Source organism: Mercenaria mercenaria, chromosome 14 (assembly GCF_021730395.1).
Source record: "Mercenaria mercenaria strain notata chromosome 14, MADL_Memer_1, whole genome shotgun sequence".
In the NCBI taxonomy this organism is placed as follows: domain Eukaryota; kingdom Metazoa; phylum Mollusca; class Bivalvia; order Venerida; family Veneridae; genus Mercenaria; species Mercenaria mercenaria.
The window spans coordinates 70,439,705-70,453,898 of NC_069374.1; the positions used below are offsets into that span (position 1 = coordinate 70,439,705).

Consider the following 14,194-nt stretch of genomic DNA (forward strand, 5'->3'; position numbering starts at 1 on the left):
TCAAATCTCGCGATATTTTACCACGCGATAATTCGGAAATGGCGTCTGTGACAACAGCAAGTGCGACGAAACAATTAGAGGAGAATTTTATCAATTAAACCTTGGCCATGTTGTGATCGGAGTAAAATGTTACATGCATATGTTTTAAACAACTTTTTTGTAATGAATGATGCGGAATAATTGGTTATAAGTTCGTTTGGTAAGTCAAATTTCTCCTTGGGTTTTGCAGTAGTACAGCATTTGTGGTGGGTGGAGTACAATTTAAATAAAATATCAGTACATTATATAAATGTGGCAATATCTTAAGGAAACAAACATTTGTCCTTATTTTAATAAAGTAGTTTATTTGTTTTGATTTTTCCTTAAGTGTTGTCATAGACCCAGTTTGTAAGTCCCTATAGATTAAGTTTTTCAAGCGTCACTGTATATATTAGTCCAAATAATTTGACGTCAGAACTGATTCTGAGATATTTTTGTGATAGCTAGGACAGAATCCCTCCCTTAACGTCAAAACCAGTAAAAACCTTTTCTTTCTGTGGTGAAAATAGATTTAGGTAAAAACACAATCAGGCAATATACTTAAACGATGAAATTATAAAACAAAATAAAACTGAATCATTTTATGGTTTAAACTGTCCCCAACCGAATGTCAGACGGTTTGACCCCTTGACATTTTGACCCCTTAAATTTTTTTACCAAAGATGACACCTTGACCCCTTAGTGACACTTTGACCCCTATTTTCAGTGACACTTTGACCCCTACATTTTTTTATTTGACACTTTGACCCCTTACATTTTTTTGTGGCTAGGGGTATATTTTTCTGCAGTTTAATTTGTTAATGTGCATGCAAGTCATTGATAAAAGCTGTAAATGGACAAGTTCTAGGCTATGAGTAGGTTACAAAGTATGGTTTTAAATTATGAGTGTTGGTTTACTCGTGTTGGTATTATTAACAATGATGTTTCACAAACGTTTGCAGGTGTCTAAGCAATTATTTAGATGAAATTACTAATCCTGTTAGTAATTAGATATAAATAAATTCATTTATTAATTGAAATAAAAAATAACTCTCTGTTCGAAACTTCTCATTTACTGGTATTCTACTTTATTTTTATAAATAAATACAAGTAACGCTAAACTATGTACATGGAACAGAAAACATAAATATAAAACATTATACAAAAGACAGAATACTGTAAAACATACAAATCAAACAAAAGACAACAAAGACACAAATAAGAAAAATACATCACTTAAAACATAAAATACATTGAATAAATACACTTTGTACACTATTTACATGAAATAGACAACATAAATATATAAACATTATACAAAAGACAGAATACTGTAAAACATACAAATCAAACAAAAGACAACAAAGACACAAATAAGAAAAATACATCACTTAAAACATAAAATACATTGAATAAATACACTTTGTACACTATTTACATGAAATAGACAACATAAATATATAAACATTATACAAAAGACAGAATACTGTAAAACATACAAATCAAACAAAAGACAACAAAGACACAAATAAGAAAAATACATCTAAATACACTTTGTACACTATTTACATGAAATAAACAACACAACATAAATATATAAACATTATACAAAAGACAGAAGACTGTAAAACATACAAATCAAACAGAAGACAACAAAGACACAAATAAGAAAAATACATCACATAAAATATAATACACTTTGTACACTATTTACTTGATAATGGTCAGTCACTGGCACTGTTTTTTCAATTTAATTGAGGATTTACATACGGCCATAGATCTCACCAACCTGTGCAAGAAAGTCTTCGCACACAATGTCATGGTCATCGTATTTGTCCCAAAGATCGCCAATACGACTGTCCATTGACACATACACTTGGCGGCGGTTCTTTATCACTGCCTGCTGAGACACAAGAGCAACAGTGATTGAAACCAACTTTCCTTCCTGATGAAGAAGTGGAACTAGCACGTAGAATGGCAGCGTGCTGCGTCCAGCTTTCTGGTTGAGGCGCCGGTGCCAACCCTCACAGTCGTTGTTTGTGCGTACAGGCTGCTTGTAGACACTCCACTCATCGACCGTCCACACACTTGAGCACAACCACTGGTCCCAGACGTATTGGAAAAGATCCCGCACTGGCTGCGAGCTGGTCATGGCCCGGTCCCTCAGACGTTGGAACGCTCTCTCGATGTCCCGACCTGGTAGAAAAGGAAGAGCAAGTAGCTTGCTTATCAGCTGGTGAACGGTTGTCCTGTCCTGGTAAGTTTTGGCGAGACCATGCTCCTTCACATGACGAATGATGGACTGAGCCCAGTGGAAAGCACACCCATGTAGAGATGTACCTGGGAAGACCTCCCGAAGAGCCTGCCACAAACCTGAAATTGATCAGATAAATTAGACATAACACACGATACATATGTTTACGTCTAAACCATATTCATTGTAAACCAACACTTTTAATACATTAATAGATTTACTTATATAACTCTTTATTGTTCAGTATCTATATATTGTATAATCAAATATTGAGATGTCGTTAATGTATCATTGGTTACCTTACTTTTTTCATTTGGTCATTTAGTTTACAAAATAAAAATACATAATTTTATGCAAAACATTTCATACCAATTTCAAAATCCATACAGAACGCCTCAACAGCAGGAGCCTCTGGAAGGATATCCAGGATCTTGGTCAGGATTGCTATGTAATCTTGTTTGCGCCGGCGTGACATCAGGACAAACAGAAGTGGGACCTGCTTGGTGCACTCCCCCTCTCGGACAAACGCGTGGATAGACCAGAGCTGGGTAAATGGTTTACGGACGACCTTGAATGTCCCATCGAGGTACCATTTGCGGGAACGCTGTAGGAGCTGGAGCTGCTCACTGGTCGCGAACATCAGATGACGCTCTTCACCAACTTGAACATCACCAACGAGGAACTCGTCTTCCAGAAACTCAGTGTTAACCTGAAATAGACATACATGAAAAATGCAAAGTACGTGGTAGAATTAAGTAGTTAACCTTAACAATACACTTTCAATTTTAAGAATATGTGTAGTAAAGACTCAGTGAAGAGGAAAGATTCCTGAACAACTTGATATTTTATTTTTAAATATTTATAATAATAAAAATGCATATAATTTTATATAAATGACATAATATCATTATTACATACCTCAAAATCTAGAGTCTTGGGCTCCTTCGGGCGGATGTTCTCACGTGCCCGGTTCATCACACGTATCAAGGAGGCCTGTTTTGGTAGGTCCCCTCTCTGGCGACGATCAGGGAACTGTTGTAGCATCTGAGTATCTACGAAACCACCGGTTGGACCATGTACGTCACGGACTGCCTCACGCTTCAACTGTTAATATAAAACATTTATCTATTGCTTTTTTTGAAATGATAAAGCTTGTCCATGTAAAAAGTGAAAAATTACTGTTACTTATGACAAAATACTGCGTATAATATAATTCTTCTTCCATGGATATTGTAATGTGGGTTCTTAAAAGGATATAATCTTATATAGTATAGTCATTAGATTAGAAAGACACGAGTCTTACTGGTGAATACATGACAGATATAGTGACAAATTCATTTAAGTATGTATGCTTACATCACGTCTCAACTCGACTTTCTGGCGCATCAATGGGTCGGCTGGATGGTTGTGCGCCATTGTTCCGGGACTGAAGACGTCACCCTCCTGTCTTACAGATGCGTAGCAGATGTTACCTTTACGTCGCTGATTACACCTCCACTGAACGGCACGAGCTGTACGCCTCTGTAAATAATAGCATCATAACATTTTGTTGTAATACTTTATAATTTTTAAGTAACAATAGATGTACATTTTCAGTTGCTGATTTATCTTTTACGAGAATGGAATATGATAAACAAAATTAATATCTCACCTTAACCAGGTAGGCGAAGCCATCTGAAGAGACAAGCTTCTTCCCCTTCTGGAGTGTACCCTCCTCGACCACGGTATAGAGAATCTCGGTTGGGTCCTCTAACACTGTAGTGGACATGGGCTCGTCTTCGTCACCATTGAGATTCCTGCGAATTGAAGAAATGTCATAGCATGTAATCTTTAAGAGGAAAAAATATCTCTCTGCTGAGTTCTTACCTTGTCTTTTGGTGATGCCATTTGAACTGTCTGATTCAATAAAGTCTTCAGTTATTTAACTATTCAGATATAATGTAAATAGAAAATATCTCTCTTTAGAGTTCTTACCCTTGACTTTTGGTGATGCCATCAGATATAATGTAAATTATACATAAACTGTAAGAGAAAATATCTCTCTTTAGTGTTCTTACCTTTGACTTTTGGTGATGCCATTTGAATTTGTTCCTTTATGTCACTGGCATTAAAAAGTTGAAAGAATATTCTTAACGGATGCCTGATTCAATAAAGTCTTCAGTTATTTAACTATTCAGATATAATGTAAATTATACATAAACTGTAATAATCACTCACGGTTCTGTATGTGAAGTGATGTTTGGGCATCTCCACGAGTGATGTCAAACGGTTCTTCATCAACCGATTCGTTGGTGGTACTGTCGGCGACTGGTTCAGCAGAAAAGTCTGCAGAAGTACCCATACTCAGACTCAGGTTGAAGGCCCCCGGTGGAGTGGCGTCGCTGCTATTCTGCTTACATAGGTGACAAGTAAACGCTAGCTCCTGACCAAGTCGATTTGCTCTGCGGTACTGAACTCTGGAGATTTCTGTAACAATCAAAGAACTGAAATATGTTTGTTTGCAACTTGCTAGTTTAATTTAACCTTAACAAAACTCGTATATTATTTCTAATATATTTGATATGTGAATATAAATTAATTAATTCTTTTATAATTTTTAGACAAAACAGTAAAAAGATTCGTATATAATTATAATAATTATAATAATATGATATTATAATAATAATATGATAATAATAACACTTAATATTTCAGTCATGTAGAGATAGAACAATATTTTTTCAACTGCAGAATTAAAGATTAGAAAATATAGAAATATGTTTGGAAGTCCTTCAGTATACTTAAAACAGCAAAATATATTTACAATCTATCATAATTGAATTAATATTTTATTGCGAATTATCTTCTAACAAAACATTCCTGTGATTAAGAAAGAACTGCAACTCTAGCTTGCTTTACAGTTTTTTGCAAAGGGAAGTAACCTTAACATAATTTGAACCCAAATGACCTCTTGGTCTTGCTATAGTCCATTTTTGTGTTTGAATATAGAAATGGAATAGTTAAAAGCAATTTTTGACAGCTTAAAACATTTTAATGCTTTTGATATTTTATGTGCAATAATGTTTACAAACAAATAATGTTGCTATATACAGAATACAGTATAAAAAACCTTATGTTATATAAAGGGTTCAGCATAAATATTCTGTCATACACAGAATTCAGTAAAAATATTCAATATCAGTGTAAATCTTAAAATAAACGATGATTAAAACAATAAAAGCTTGATTTAACCAAATATGGCAGGTCAGGGCACATGATGTATGTTGTGGAATAGTAAAATACATACATATTTATAATGTTACTGAGAAGATACACAGGGGACAAATTGCAGCCAAAAATATTTATACTATAAATCAGTAGTAATTAAAATTCTTTCAACTACACAATATTCACTAGCGGCCATTAACATATGGATGTAAAATTAACAGCTTAAGAAGTAGTATTAGTAACTTTTTAACTTGAAACTCGACAACTTTGGCAAAAAAGCAAAGAATGAATTATAAATTTTCCAGGGTTTTTACATAATTCTAAATCGTCAAGTATTGCCTAACCATTGTGTGTACACATTGCTCAGAACATAGAACTGCCAGTACATATTACTGTAATGCTAAGGTAATTTATGAATGTTAAAAAAGGATGCACAGCTTTGGCTTTGTGAATGTTTAACAATCCTTTACATGTGAAGTCAAAAGCTGCTTTAATATCAATTGTAACTCCCTTTCAAGGAAAAAGTAAAGTAAAATAATATTCTATTTAAAAAATAAAATGAGCCGCGCCATGAGAAAACCAACATAGTGGCTTTGGGACCACATGGATCCAGACCAGCCTGCGCATCTGCTCAGTCAGGTCAGGATCCATGCTGTTTGCTTTCAAAACCTACTGCAATTAGAGAAACTGTTAGCGAACAGCATGGATCCTGACCAGACTGTGTGGATGCGCAGGCTGGTCTGGATCTATGTTGGTCGTAAAGCCACCATGTTGGTTTTCTCATGGCGCGGCTCAAAATATATCTGACACTTAACAACTAAAATGGTGCAAAGTGGACATTTTGGGGTGTATAGACATTCATCAAGGTTCTGCTAAATTGATTTATCAAACAAAAAATCATACTAATTGGATCTTCATAGCTGAAAATATTAAGATCTTGTAAAACATTAGGACATAAGAAAAGCAATAGGGTTATGAAATTGAAGTGATCAACATTTAAATTTAGAATTGTTTTCATATTTATTTGTGAAGGGGGTTCCATCACAAGATTTGACACATTGGTAAGAATAAAATGTAGTTTATGAAAAAAAGTATTTTCCTTTAAATGTGCAGAGTTTGACTTTCATAAATAATTAAAGCTGTTACAATAATGCTTGGTTTGAAAAAATAAAACACAGTTGAAAACTACCCTTCATATAAAATGTCACACTTTCTAGGATGCACAGGGGACAAAATTAACTATATAATTTGATATAAAACTGCTTGAGCCATTCACCTGAAATTGCACACATTCATTGACTACATTGATTTGAATATAATTTGCCCCAAAACACTTTCTAAAACTGAACTTATTTAAAGTATGGTGAGAGAGGAGAAAAAGCTTCGTTATTTTGAAAAGCAATCATATGCATTATTACATGGTAAGAAAAGCAATGCTGTATATGTACTTGTACAATAATGAGCCAAAAAAGGAGGCAGTAAAAACAACGGATTTAACCCTTATCATGCTGGACACGATTGATTCTGCCTTTGTGAACAGTGTAGATCATGATCAGCCTGCACATCCGTATAGCCTGATCAAGATCTTCACTGTTTGCATTCAGTCAGTATGTTTTGGTAACCATCCCTTTCATTTAATGATACTGTCCATATTGAAAGATGGACAAGTTAATTATAGAAATTTAGCCCGTTAATGGTTAATAATAATTTCTACCATGCTTGTCAGCTATTCAAACCTATGGCAAAAATCTTACATACCAATGATTGACAATAATAGATAACAAGATATTGTATCTTCATATGAATAAAAATGCGGGATTAATTGTCTACAGTGTCTATATTGCATTCATACTCATCATAAGTGATTATATAATAATATAACAGTGAAAATTGAAGTTAAAATTTTCCAGATTTTGCTATTATGTAAAATAAAAAAATGTTTTCTTTCTTATTTGGTTATCTACTGGTATTCTAAAATGTGTATCTACTTGAAGTATATGCAATATAAACTAAATGCCCACAGGAAACATGTCGAGCCCACCAGCGGTCAAAAGGACTGGGAGTTCAACACAACACTGTCTAGCTGAGGCAAACATTTAAGCCCGTTTATGCGTTACAAAGTTACAGCCCGGACAATCTCTAAAATGACCTTTGACACCCAAGTGACACAAGAGAAATATAGCTATTCAAATACATTTTCTTTTTTACATCAAATCATCATTGTTAACAATATCCTCTGGAAGACTGAAGTACATGTACTTTGCCGAGTTTTTAGTATCTGTTGCTTGTGACTCTGTGGACGGACCGTCTGGTGAGGTAACCAGAGTCAATGATTGGGACTAGATTAAATCATGCTGTGGAAGATATAGTTGACAGGAAGGTAGTAAGGAATAAATCTGAAATTGAATATATTAACATTTACTAAATAAATAAGCACCAAATATATACAAAAATAATTAACAAAAATTGATTTTCTATTAATGAACCGCACCACGATAAAACGAACATAATGCGTTAGCGACCAGCATGGATCCAGACCAGCCTGCACAGTCTGGTCAGGATCCATGCTGTTCAACAGTTTCTCTAATTGCAATAGGCTTTGAAAGCAAACAGCATGGATCCTGACCAGACTTTTGTCAATTTTTGTTAATTTTGTCAATATACAACAGTTGTAGACTTAAAAACCAACTATACTGAAACGACACTGTAAATTGTTTTAATTGCTATCCTTTCTTTAGTATACAAAATTGATTTGTTTCAGATCTTTATCATTCTCTTGAGTCAGCCTTATATTTAAATTGCACTTAATTCTATTGCTTATTTTAAATTTACCTTTACATGATAATCTGTCTTATCAGTTTATAATATCAGACAGAAAAGTTTAACACTGTTGTTTCAGGTTCAGGTTACTGCTTATTCCTGTGCCATGTCTTTAAATAATTAATTATCAAGTAAGTACTATGACTGAGTCAAATTACATCGGTGACTTGTACAGAACTCTGAGTACTTTTTATAAGATTTAAGTGTTGTTGAAGTCAGGGTGAGTATAAAGCTTTTCTTTGTATAGTCAAACTATAATGAAATGTAATAATATAATACATGCTTCATACCTTTAGTACTTTAAACCATCACACCACAATATCAGCTCTGCAAGCCACAATATAAGTAGTCCACATGACAATCTCAGCTGTCCACACCACAATATCAGCTGTCCACACCAAAATCTAAGCTGTCAAACGTTCTTTACCTGAAATAAAGTTTTATCTACATACCTAAAACCTAACACCCTTCTTATCTAAAACAATCTATCCTATAATTTATTCAGATTGAAAAAAAAATGTCCCTGTATAAGTTAGCACATGTGGACTTAAAAACCAACTGTACTGAAACTGACATTGTGTACATATTTAATGAAATTATAAGTTATCCTTTCTTAACATAATTAGTATGGAATATTCATTTGTTTTAGATCTTTGGCATTTTATTTGGTTAGCCATATATTTCATTTTCAGTTAATAATTCTACTCTTGAAATGTACAGTACTAAATTTTGAAATTTACTTTTAAAAGATAGTTTTGTCATATGAGAGACATCAGACAGGAATGTTTAACACTGTTGTTTCTGGAGTAAGTTAAAGCTAATTCCTGTGTTATGTTTTTAAATATTCAATTTTCAAATAATCATTACAACTGAGTCAATTGACATCGGTAACTTTCACAGAACTCAGAGTACTTTGCAGAAGATTTAAGTGTTGCTAAATTCAGGGTAAGTATAAAAGCTCTCCTTTGTATAGTCAAACTATAATGAATGTAATAATATAATACATGCTTTATACCTTTGCTACTTTAAACCATCACACCACAATATCACATGTGCACACCACAATATGTTGTCAACACCACAATATCATTATTCCACACCACAATTTTAGCTGTCCACAGCACAATCTCAGCTGTCCAAGTCACAATCTCAGCTGTCCAAATCACAATTTCAGATGTCAACACCACAATCTCAGCTGTCCACACCAATCTCAGCTGTCCACACCACAATCTCAGCTGTCCAAGTCACAATCTCAGCTGTCCAAAACACAATCTTAGCTGTCCACACCACAATCACAGCTGTCCAATGAACTTTACCTGAAATATAGTTTTATCTTCATATCTAAAACTTAAGACCCTTATTACCTAAAACTACCTATCCACCGTTTTATTTTTTTAACGTCCATATTTAAGTTAGTAAAATGGCAGTTTAAAAGGAGGTCAAACGCAAATAGACATTGATATCACATGTATTTTTTATTCTCTTATGTTAACTGTTGAGTATAACAGTAATAATCAGTTTAAAAATAAAAATAAAATCTTGTTTTACAAAGGAGGCAGTCATTTATAAATTCTCTAAAATAGTTTGAATTTACATATCCTTTCAAATGTATAAATCATTTGCCTTAAATATTGAAATGTTATTTTCTTACGTATTTATCCAATAGAGCATTATTTATCCAATCATTCAATGTGCCAACAGTGAACACACAGCTTCTGAAATATACAAAGTAATTAATAAAATTAAAACGTAATTTATCATATGAAACACTCCATTGTGTATCTATCTGATGTACCTCCTTTCGGAGACTCTAGTCGTTAGACTCATGTGCCCCCTACCGGTTGTGTATCCAGCCCTTAGTTCCGGGATGTACCGGGGCGTCTCCTTGGTATCTCAAAAAAAAAATCGTTCAATCTTTACTATGTTGCCAAATGCAGCTCTATTTTTATCCTAATGACACATACATTATTTTAATGTATAACTTATAACAAAATAAAATCAGGAAAACTGCCCAGCATGTCTCATTTTTTTAAACATAAGAAAAAACATAATACTACAGTAGCCAAATATTACATCCGAAATAAATTTTATCCGAAAGTATAGGTACTCAAGGAAAAACTGCAATACCCTTTTCTAGTACCATAAAACAATTTTCAGTTAAAACATTATGTTAAAATCATCCAACAAACAGATCATAATATGCTCCAGTTTGTATCATCAAACAAAATCAAAATGATTCTTTTATTCTATTTTCTATATGTCTTGAAACAAACTATAACGAGTTGTTGTTGTTGTCGTCTGTCAAACTAACATTTTGATTATTTTGCAAACCAAAAACAAACCATAAATAATTGACCATTCCCACTTACCAACTGCCATTTATAGTATATTTAGCTTCCATGCGCCACTGGTTCACCAATGAAACCCACATAAATATGCACAGTTTGAAGATTCGTGTAAACACAAGTTATGAATAGAGAATGACAGAACAGAACTACCCACCTTTAAAATCAATGATTTCAAATGGTTTCACTAAAAAATCCGGGTTAAATTCAATCTTTGATATCGTAAGTTTGGACTGAACATGTGTTTATACGTTGACAAATAGTACTTAACAGAATATTTTGAGAAATAAAACTTACCTTTCTGACTGGGAGTGCCGGAACACATCGATTTTGTTAACCGGTGCATACGTAAACAGTTTAGTGCGCGACACATACCGATTATGCGGAAGCGCCTATTTCCTATCGCTAAGTCATGTAGATCGGTACCATGTTATGCATAGATTTGTGATATTTTACCCTGTTCTTAATTTAAGCCATTTTAGATCATTAAAAAGTTCTAATGTAGGTGACTTTATCGGTCTGTTAAGTATAATCTTGGCCGCTCTTTTTTGTATTACTTGCACTTTATTTATGTAACATTTTGTATCTTTTCCCCAAATAGTACAACAATAATCGAGAATGGGAAGGATATATGCATTATAGTACATCAATAATAGGGTAACATTTTTAAAATTGCACTCGTGCTGTATCAAAGAAGTTGTATCGATATAAAAATGTGTGTAAGGTTATTGAATTATTATGGTTAATTTAATCACATTACTGTTTAGCTCACATTTTCTATAAAGTTAATTCACTATCTTCAAACTTTTACATATATTCAACTTAGATAAAAAACATTTTGATTTTAAGGAATTTTCATTAAATATTAGCCTGATATCCTTAAAACTAATTGCATGTTGTGAAGGTGAGACCCCATTAGGTAACACTTAAAGGACACAGGTTTATTGTATTGTACCTAGATTAGAGTAATTAGGGGCACACTTCAGTTTATAGTGCAGTGTAATCCAATTATCACACCACAGTAAATTTTTAATCCAATCACCACCCTATTGATGGAGTTCAAGTATGCCTTTAAAGAATAAATTAAATGATAGATAAATTTCATAATCTGTTTAAAGAATAATTGTAATTGAAGTTATTTTTGAATATTTTTATATTTGAAATTAGATTAATATTGAAATATCATTTTTTTTTGAAAATACATTGAAAAAATTGATAAACGTGAAACAAAATGCTATTATAACAAGTGTTAGACTTTAATTGCTCAAATCTTATTAGTGAATTTTACACTCCACAAAATATATATTCATTTATATTAATCAATCAACAAACACATCCTTGATATTCTATCTATTCTGACTGCAATAACTACAATACTATTATACTTAGTAAATCTTATAAAATAATTTTTGCATAATTTATCATTGATATTTTTAATGCAACATGTATAATATTTATAGCATAGTGGAAAATAATTGCATTCATTCCAAAATCTTACCAAACATAGCCAAATATGTTTAATTCCGATAAACAGTTCAAATGAATAAGTCAGATTCAATTTATTATGAGTAAACAGAACATTAATTAGACAATGCAGTCCAGATATACAAATGAATTTACAAAATACAATATCAATTTGACTCAGTTAGATATTAATATAACAATGGTAATATAAAGATATAGAGCTAACATTTTACACTTACCTGACTGACATGTCCTATGAGTCCATCTTTCACACTCATCACAGGAAATACCATCCTGATTCTCTGTTACTTCTACACTACAACTAACACACAAATCAGAGTCACTGTCACTGTCCGACATTATCACAATATTATAAATCACAATAATCACACTCACAGATAATATATTCCAATAACATACAAAGTTGTAAGAATAACATATTTAGTAAAATTTTGCAATTTATCATAAAACTTAGTTACTCAGTTTTTCTATGGGACCAATTGAAACCTTTTTAACAATTGAGTTATATTCTGAGAAACAATAAAAAACCAATGAAATAACTTCTTACATAAGAAAGTTAATTTTACGATATCAAACATCAAAGTGATTTAATTAATCATAATGATATATAATATTCAATTAGCAAATTAAGGGACACCAACAATTAAGAAAGAATTGATCAATGGGATTATCTTATAATTACTTGCAAATTAGCCCACTTACATAAAATTGAAATCAATGATTTCTTTGATTCAAAGTCATTCTATATTTTAATACAGCATTTATACTTACCATTATATCATTATCGCTTTTTTACATATTCTTTGATGTGTCGTTTGATGTCAAAATCTTCAAATAATGTGATTAAAACTGTATTATTTTCTGATGTCTGTTCCTTTTAAAACACTAAAATAATGTTAAATATTTGAGCCAGAATATCTGTCAATATTCAACAAAAACTATAAAAGCTAACAATAAACACTGCACATTGACATATAACATGCAAATTTTTCACTTAACCAGGCAAATAAAAAAAAAATATTATTAGGGGTCAAAGTGTCACTATGAAAAAATTGAAAATAGGGGTCAAAGTGTCAAGGGGTCAAGGTGTCATCTTATTTTATTAGGGGTCAAAACGTCTTGCTACCCCCCAACCCACCCCACCATATCAAGATGAGGCTCAATATTTATCTATGCTTAGTATCTTCTCTGTCAAACTTATTTTTAGCTTCACTATTCGAAAAATATATAGGTAGAGCTAAATATTAACTGCATGGACTCGACCATGTGCTGGCATCTTTGACAGCATCCCTACTTGGTTAAGCTTTTGTATGTAAGCTCAGGTATCTCAGTAACCCCATGTGAGAATGGATTAAAACTTCACACACTTATTCACTCTGCATGTGCAAAAGTTCAATAACTCTATTTTGTTTTTTTTCATGCCCCTTTTTCAACTTTTTGATTAAGTTTTCGATCTGATGCTTTATGGTTTAATAATGCAGAAATAATCAATAAATTGCTGCAGAAACGCTTCAAAACAATGTTGCCTTAAAATGACGTCATGACGTTACGTGTCAGTTACCGCGCAAAAATATTAGATTTTATCTTGAAAGTACGTAATTCTGTGCATTTTCTTTATTTTAACTATATTCAAATAACCATTATTTGCTGAAATATTTTCTTTGAGTCTTTTGCTCTGAATAATAATCAATATTTTGCTTCTTTTATGTAGTTATATTGAAATGTTATGCGGAATGTAAGAAAATGGATTATGGTAACCAATGTTATTTGGTATATAGCTGGGTGAAAGGTTACTTGTTACGGCCATTTTCAAATAAAAAATTTAGCAGTTTGATTCATTATACCTATTTTTCAGGTTCCGTTGATAATTTGTTACTTATATACTAAAACTAAGATCTAAAATTGTTCAAATTTCAGTAGAAAATTGTGGTTTCTTGAATTGAATTGATGTTACCATGGAAACGAAGCTCGTGACCTTTGTATCTAAATGTAAAATTCAAAAGCGTTGACACTGGTCTATTTAAGAAACACAGCTTCGACTTTTTATTTTCATTTCAACAATATC

At 32.5% G+C, this 14,194-nt stretch overlaps 4 protein-coding genes and 1 long non-coding RNA gene across 9 annotated transcripts in view; 1 reads left to right on the top strand and 4 right to left on the bottom strand.

The window, feature by feature from the left end:
- The first annotated feature begins 5 nt into the window (after positions 1–5).
- Positions 6–14,194, top strand: part of LOC123527658 (uncharacterized) — a 29,373-nt gene continuing 15,184 nt past the window's right edge. Inside the window, exon 1 of the mRNA XM_045307266.2 lies at positions 6–199. The gene's annotated coding sequence lies outside the window, so the exon portion shown is untranslated. The remainder of the gene's footprint in view (positions 200–14,194) is intronic.
- On the bottom strand, positions 1,599–3,502 carry LOC123538933 (uncharacterized). Its single transcript, XM_053523846.1, has 3 exons — positions 3,191–3,502; positions 2,642–2,981; positions 1,599–2,391 (listed from the first exon to the last, which is right to left on the bottom strand). The coding sequence occupies exons 1-3, from the start codon at positions 3,314–3,316 to the stop codon at positions 1,781–1,783; spliced, it is 1,077 nt and encodes a 358-aa protein (XP_053379821.1). The 5' UTR covers positions 3,317–3,502; the 3' UTR covers positions 1,599–1,780.
- Positions 3,611–4,351, bottom strand: LOC128548234 (uncharacterized). Its single transcript, XM_053522703.1, has 3 exons — positions 4,330–4,351; positions 3,924–4,168; positions 3,611–3,793 (listed from the first exon to the last, which is right to left on the bottom strand). Exons 1-3 carry the CDS (start codon positions 4,349–4,351, stop codon positions 3,611–3,613), a joined length of 450 nt encoding a protein of 149 aa, XP_053378678.1.
- Positions 4,301–13,169, bottom strand: LOC123538934 (uncharacterized). Its single transcript, XM_053523859.1, has 2 exons — positions 12,348–13,169; positions 4,301–4,738 (listed from the first exon to the last, which is right to left on the bottom strand). Exons 1-2 carry the CDS (start codon positions 12,466–12,468, stop codon positions 4,482–4,484), a joined length of 378 nt encoding a protein of 125 aa, XP_053379834.1. The 5' UTR covers positions 12,469–13,169; the 3' UTR covers positions 4,301–4,481.
- On the bottom strand, positions 7,749–10,998 carry LOC123557383 (uncharacterized). 5 transcript variants are annotated; one of them, XR_006687617.2, is made up of 5 exons: positions 10,942–10,998; positions 9,951–10,014; positions 9,315–9,615; positions 8,590–8,726; positions 7,749–7,875 (listed from the first exon to the last, which is right to left on the bottom strand). It is a non-coding gene; the product is annotated as an uncharacterized LOC123557383 (long non-coding RNA). The 5 variants fall into 5 exon arrangements; XR_008367175.1 differs by lacking the exon at positions 10,942–10,998 and adding an exon at positions 10,489–10,932; XR_008367174.1 differs by lacking the exon at positions 10,942–10,998 and adding an exon at positions 10,440–10,932.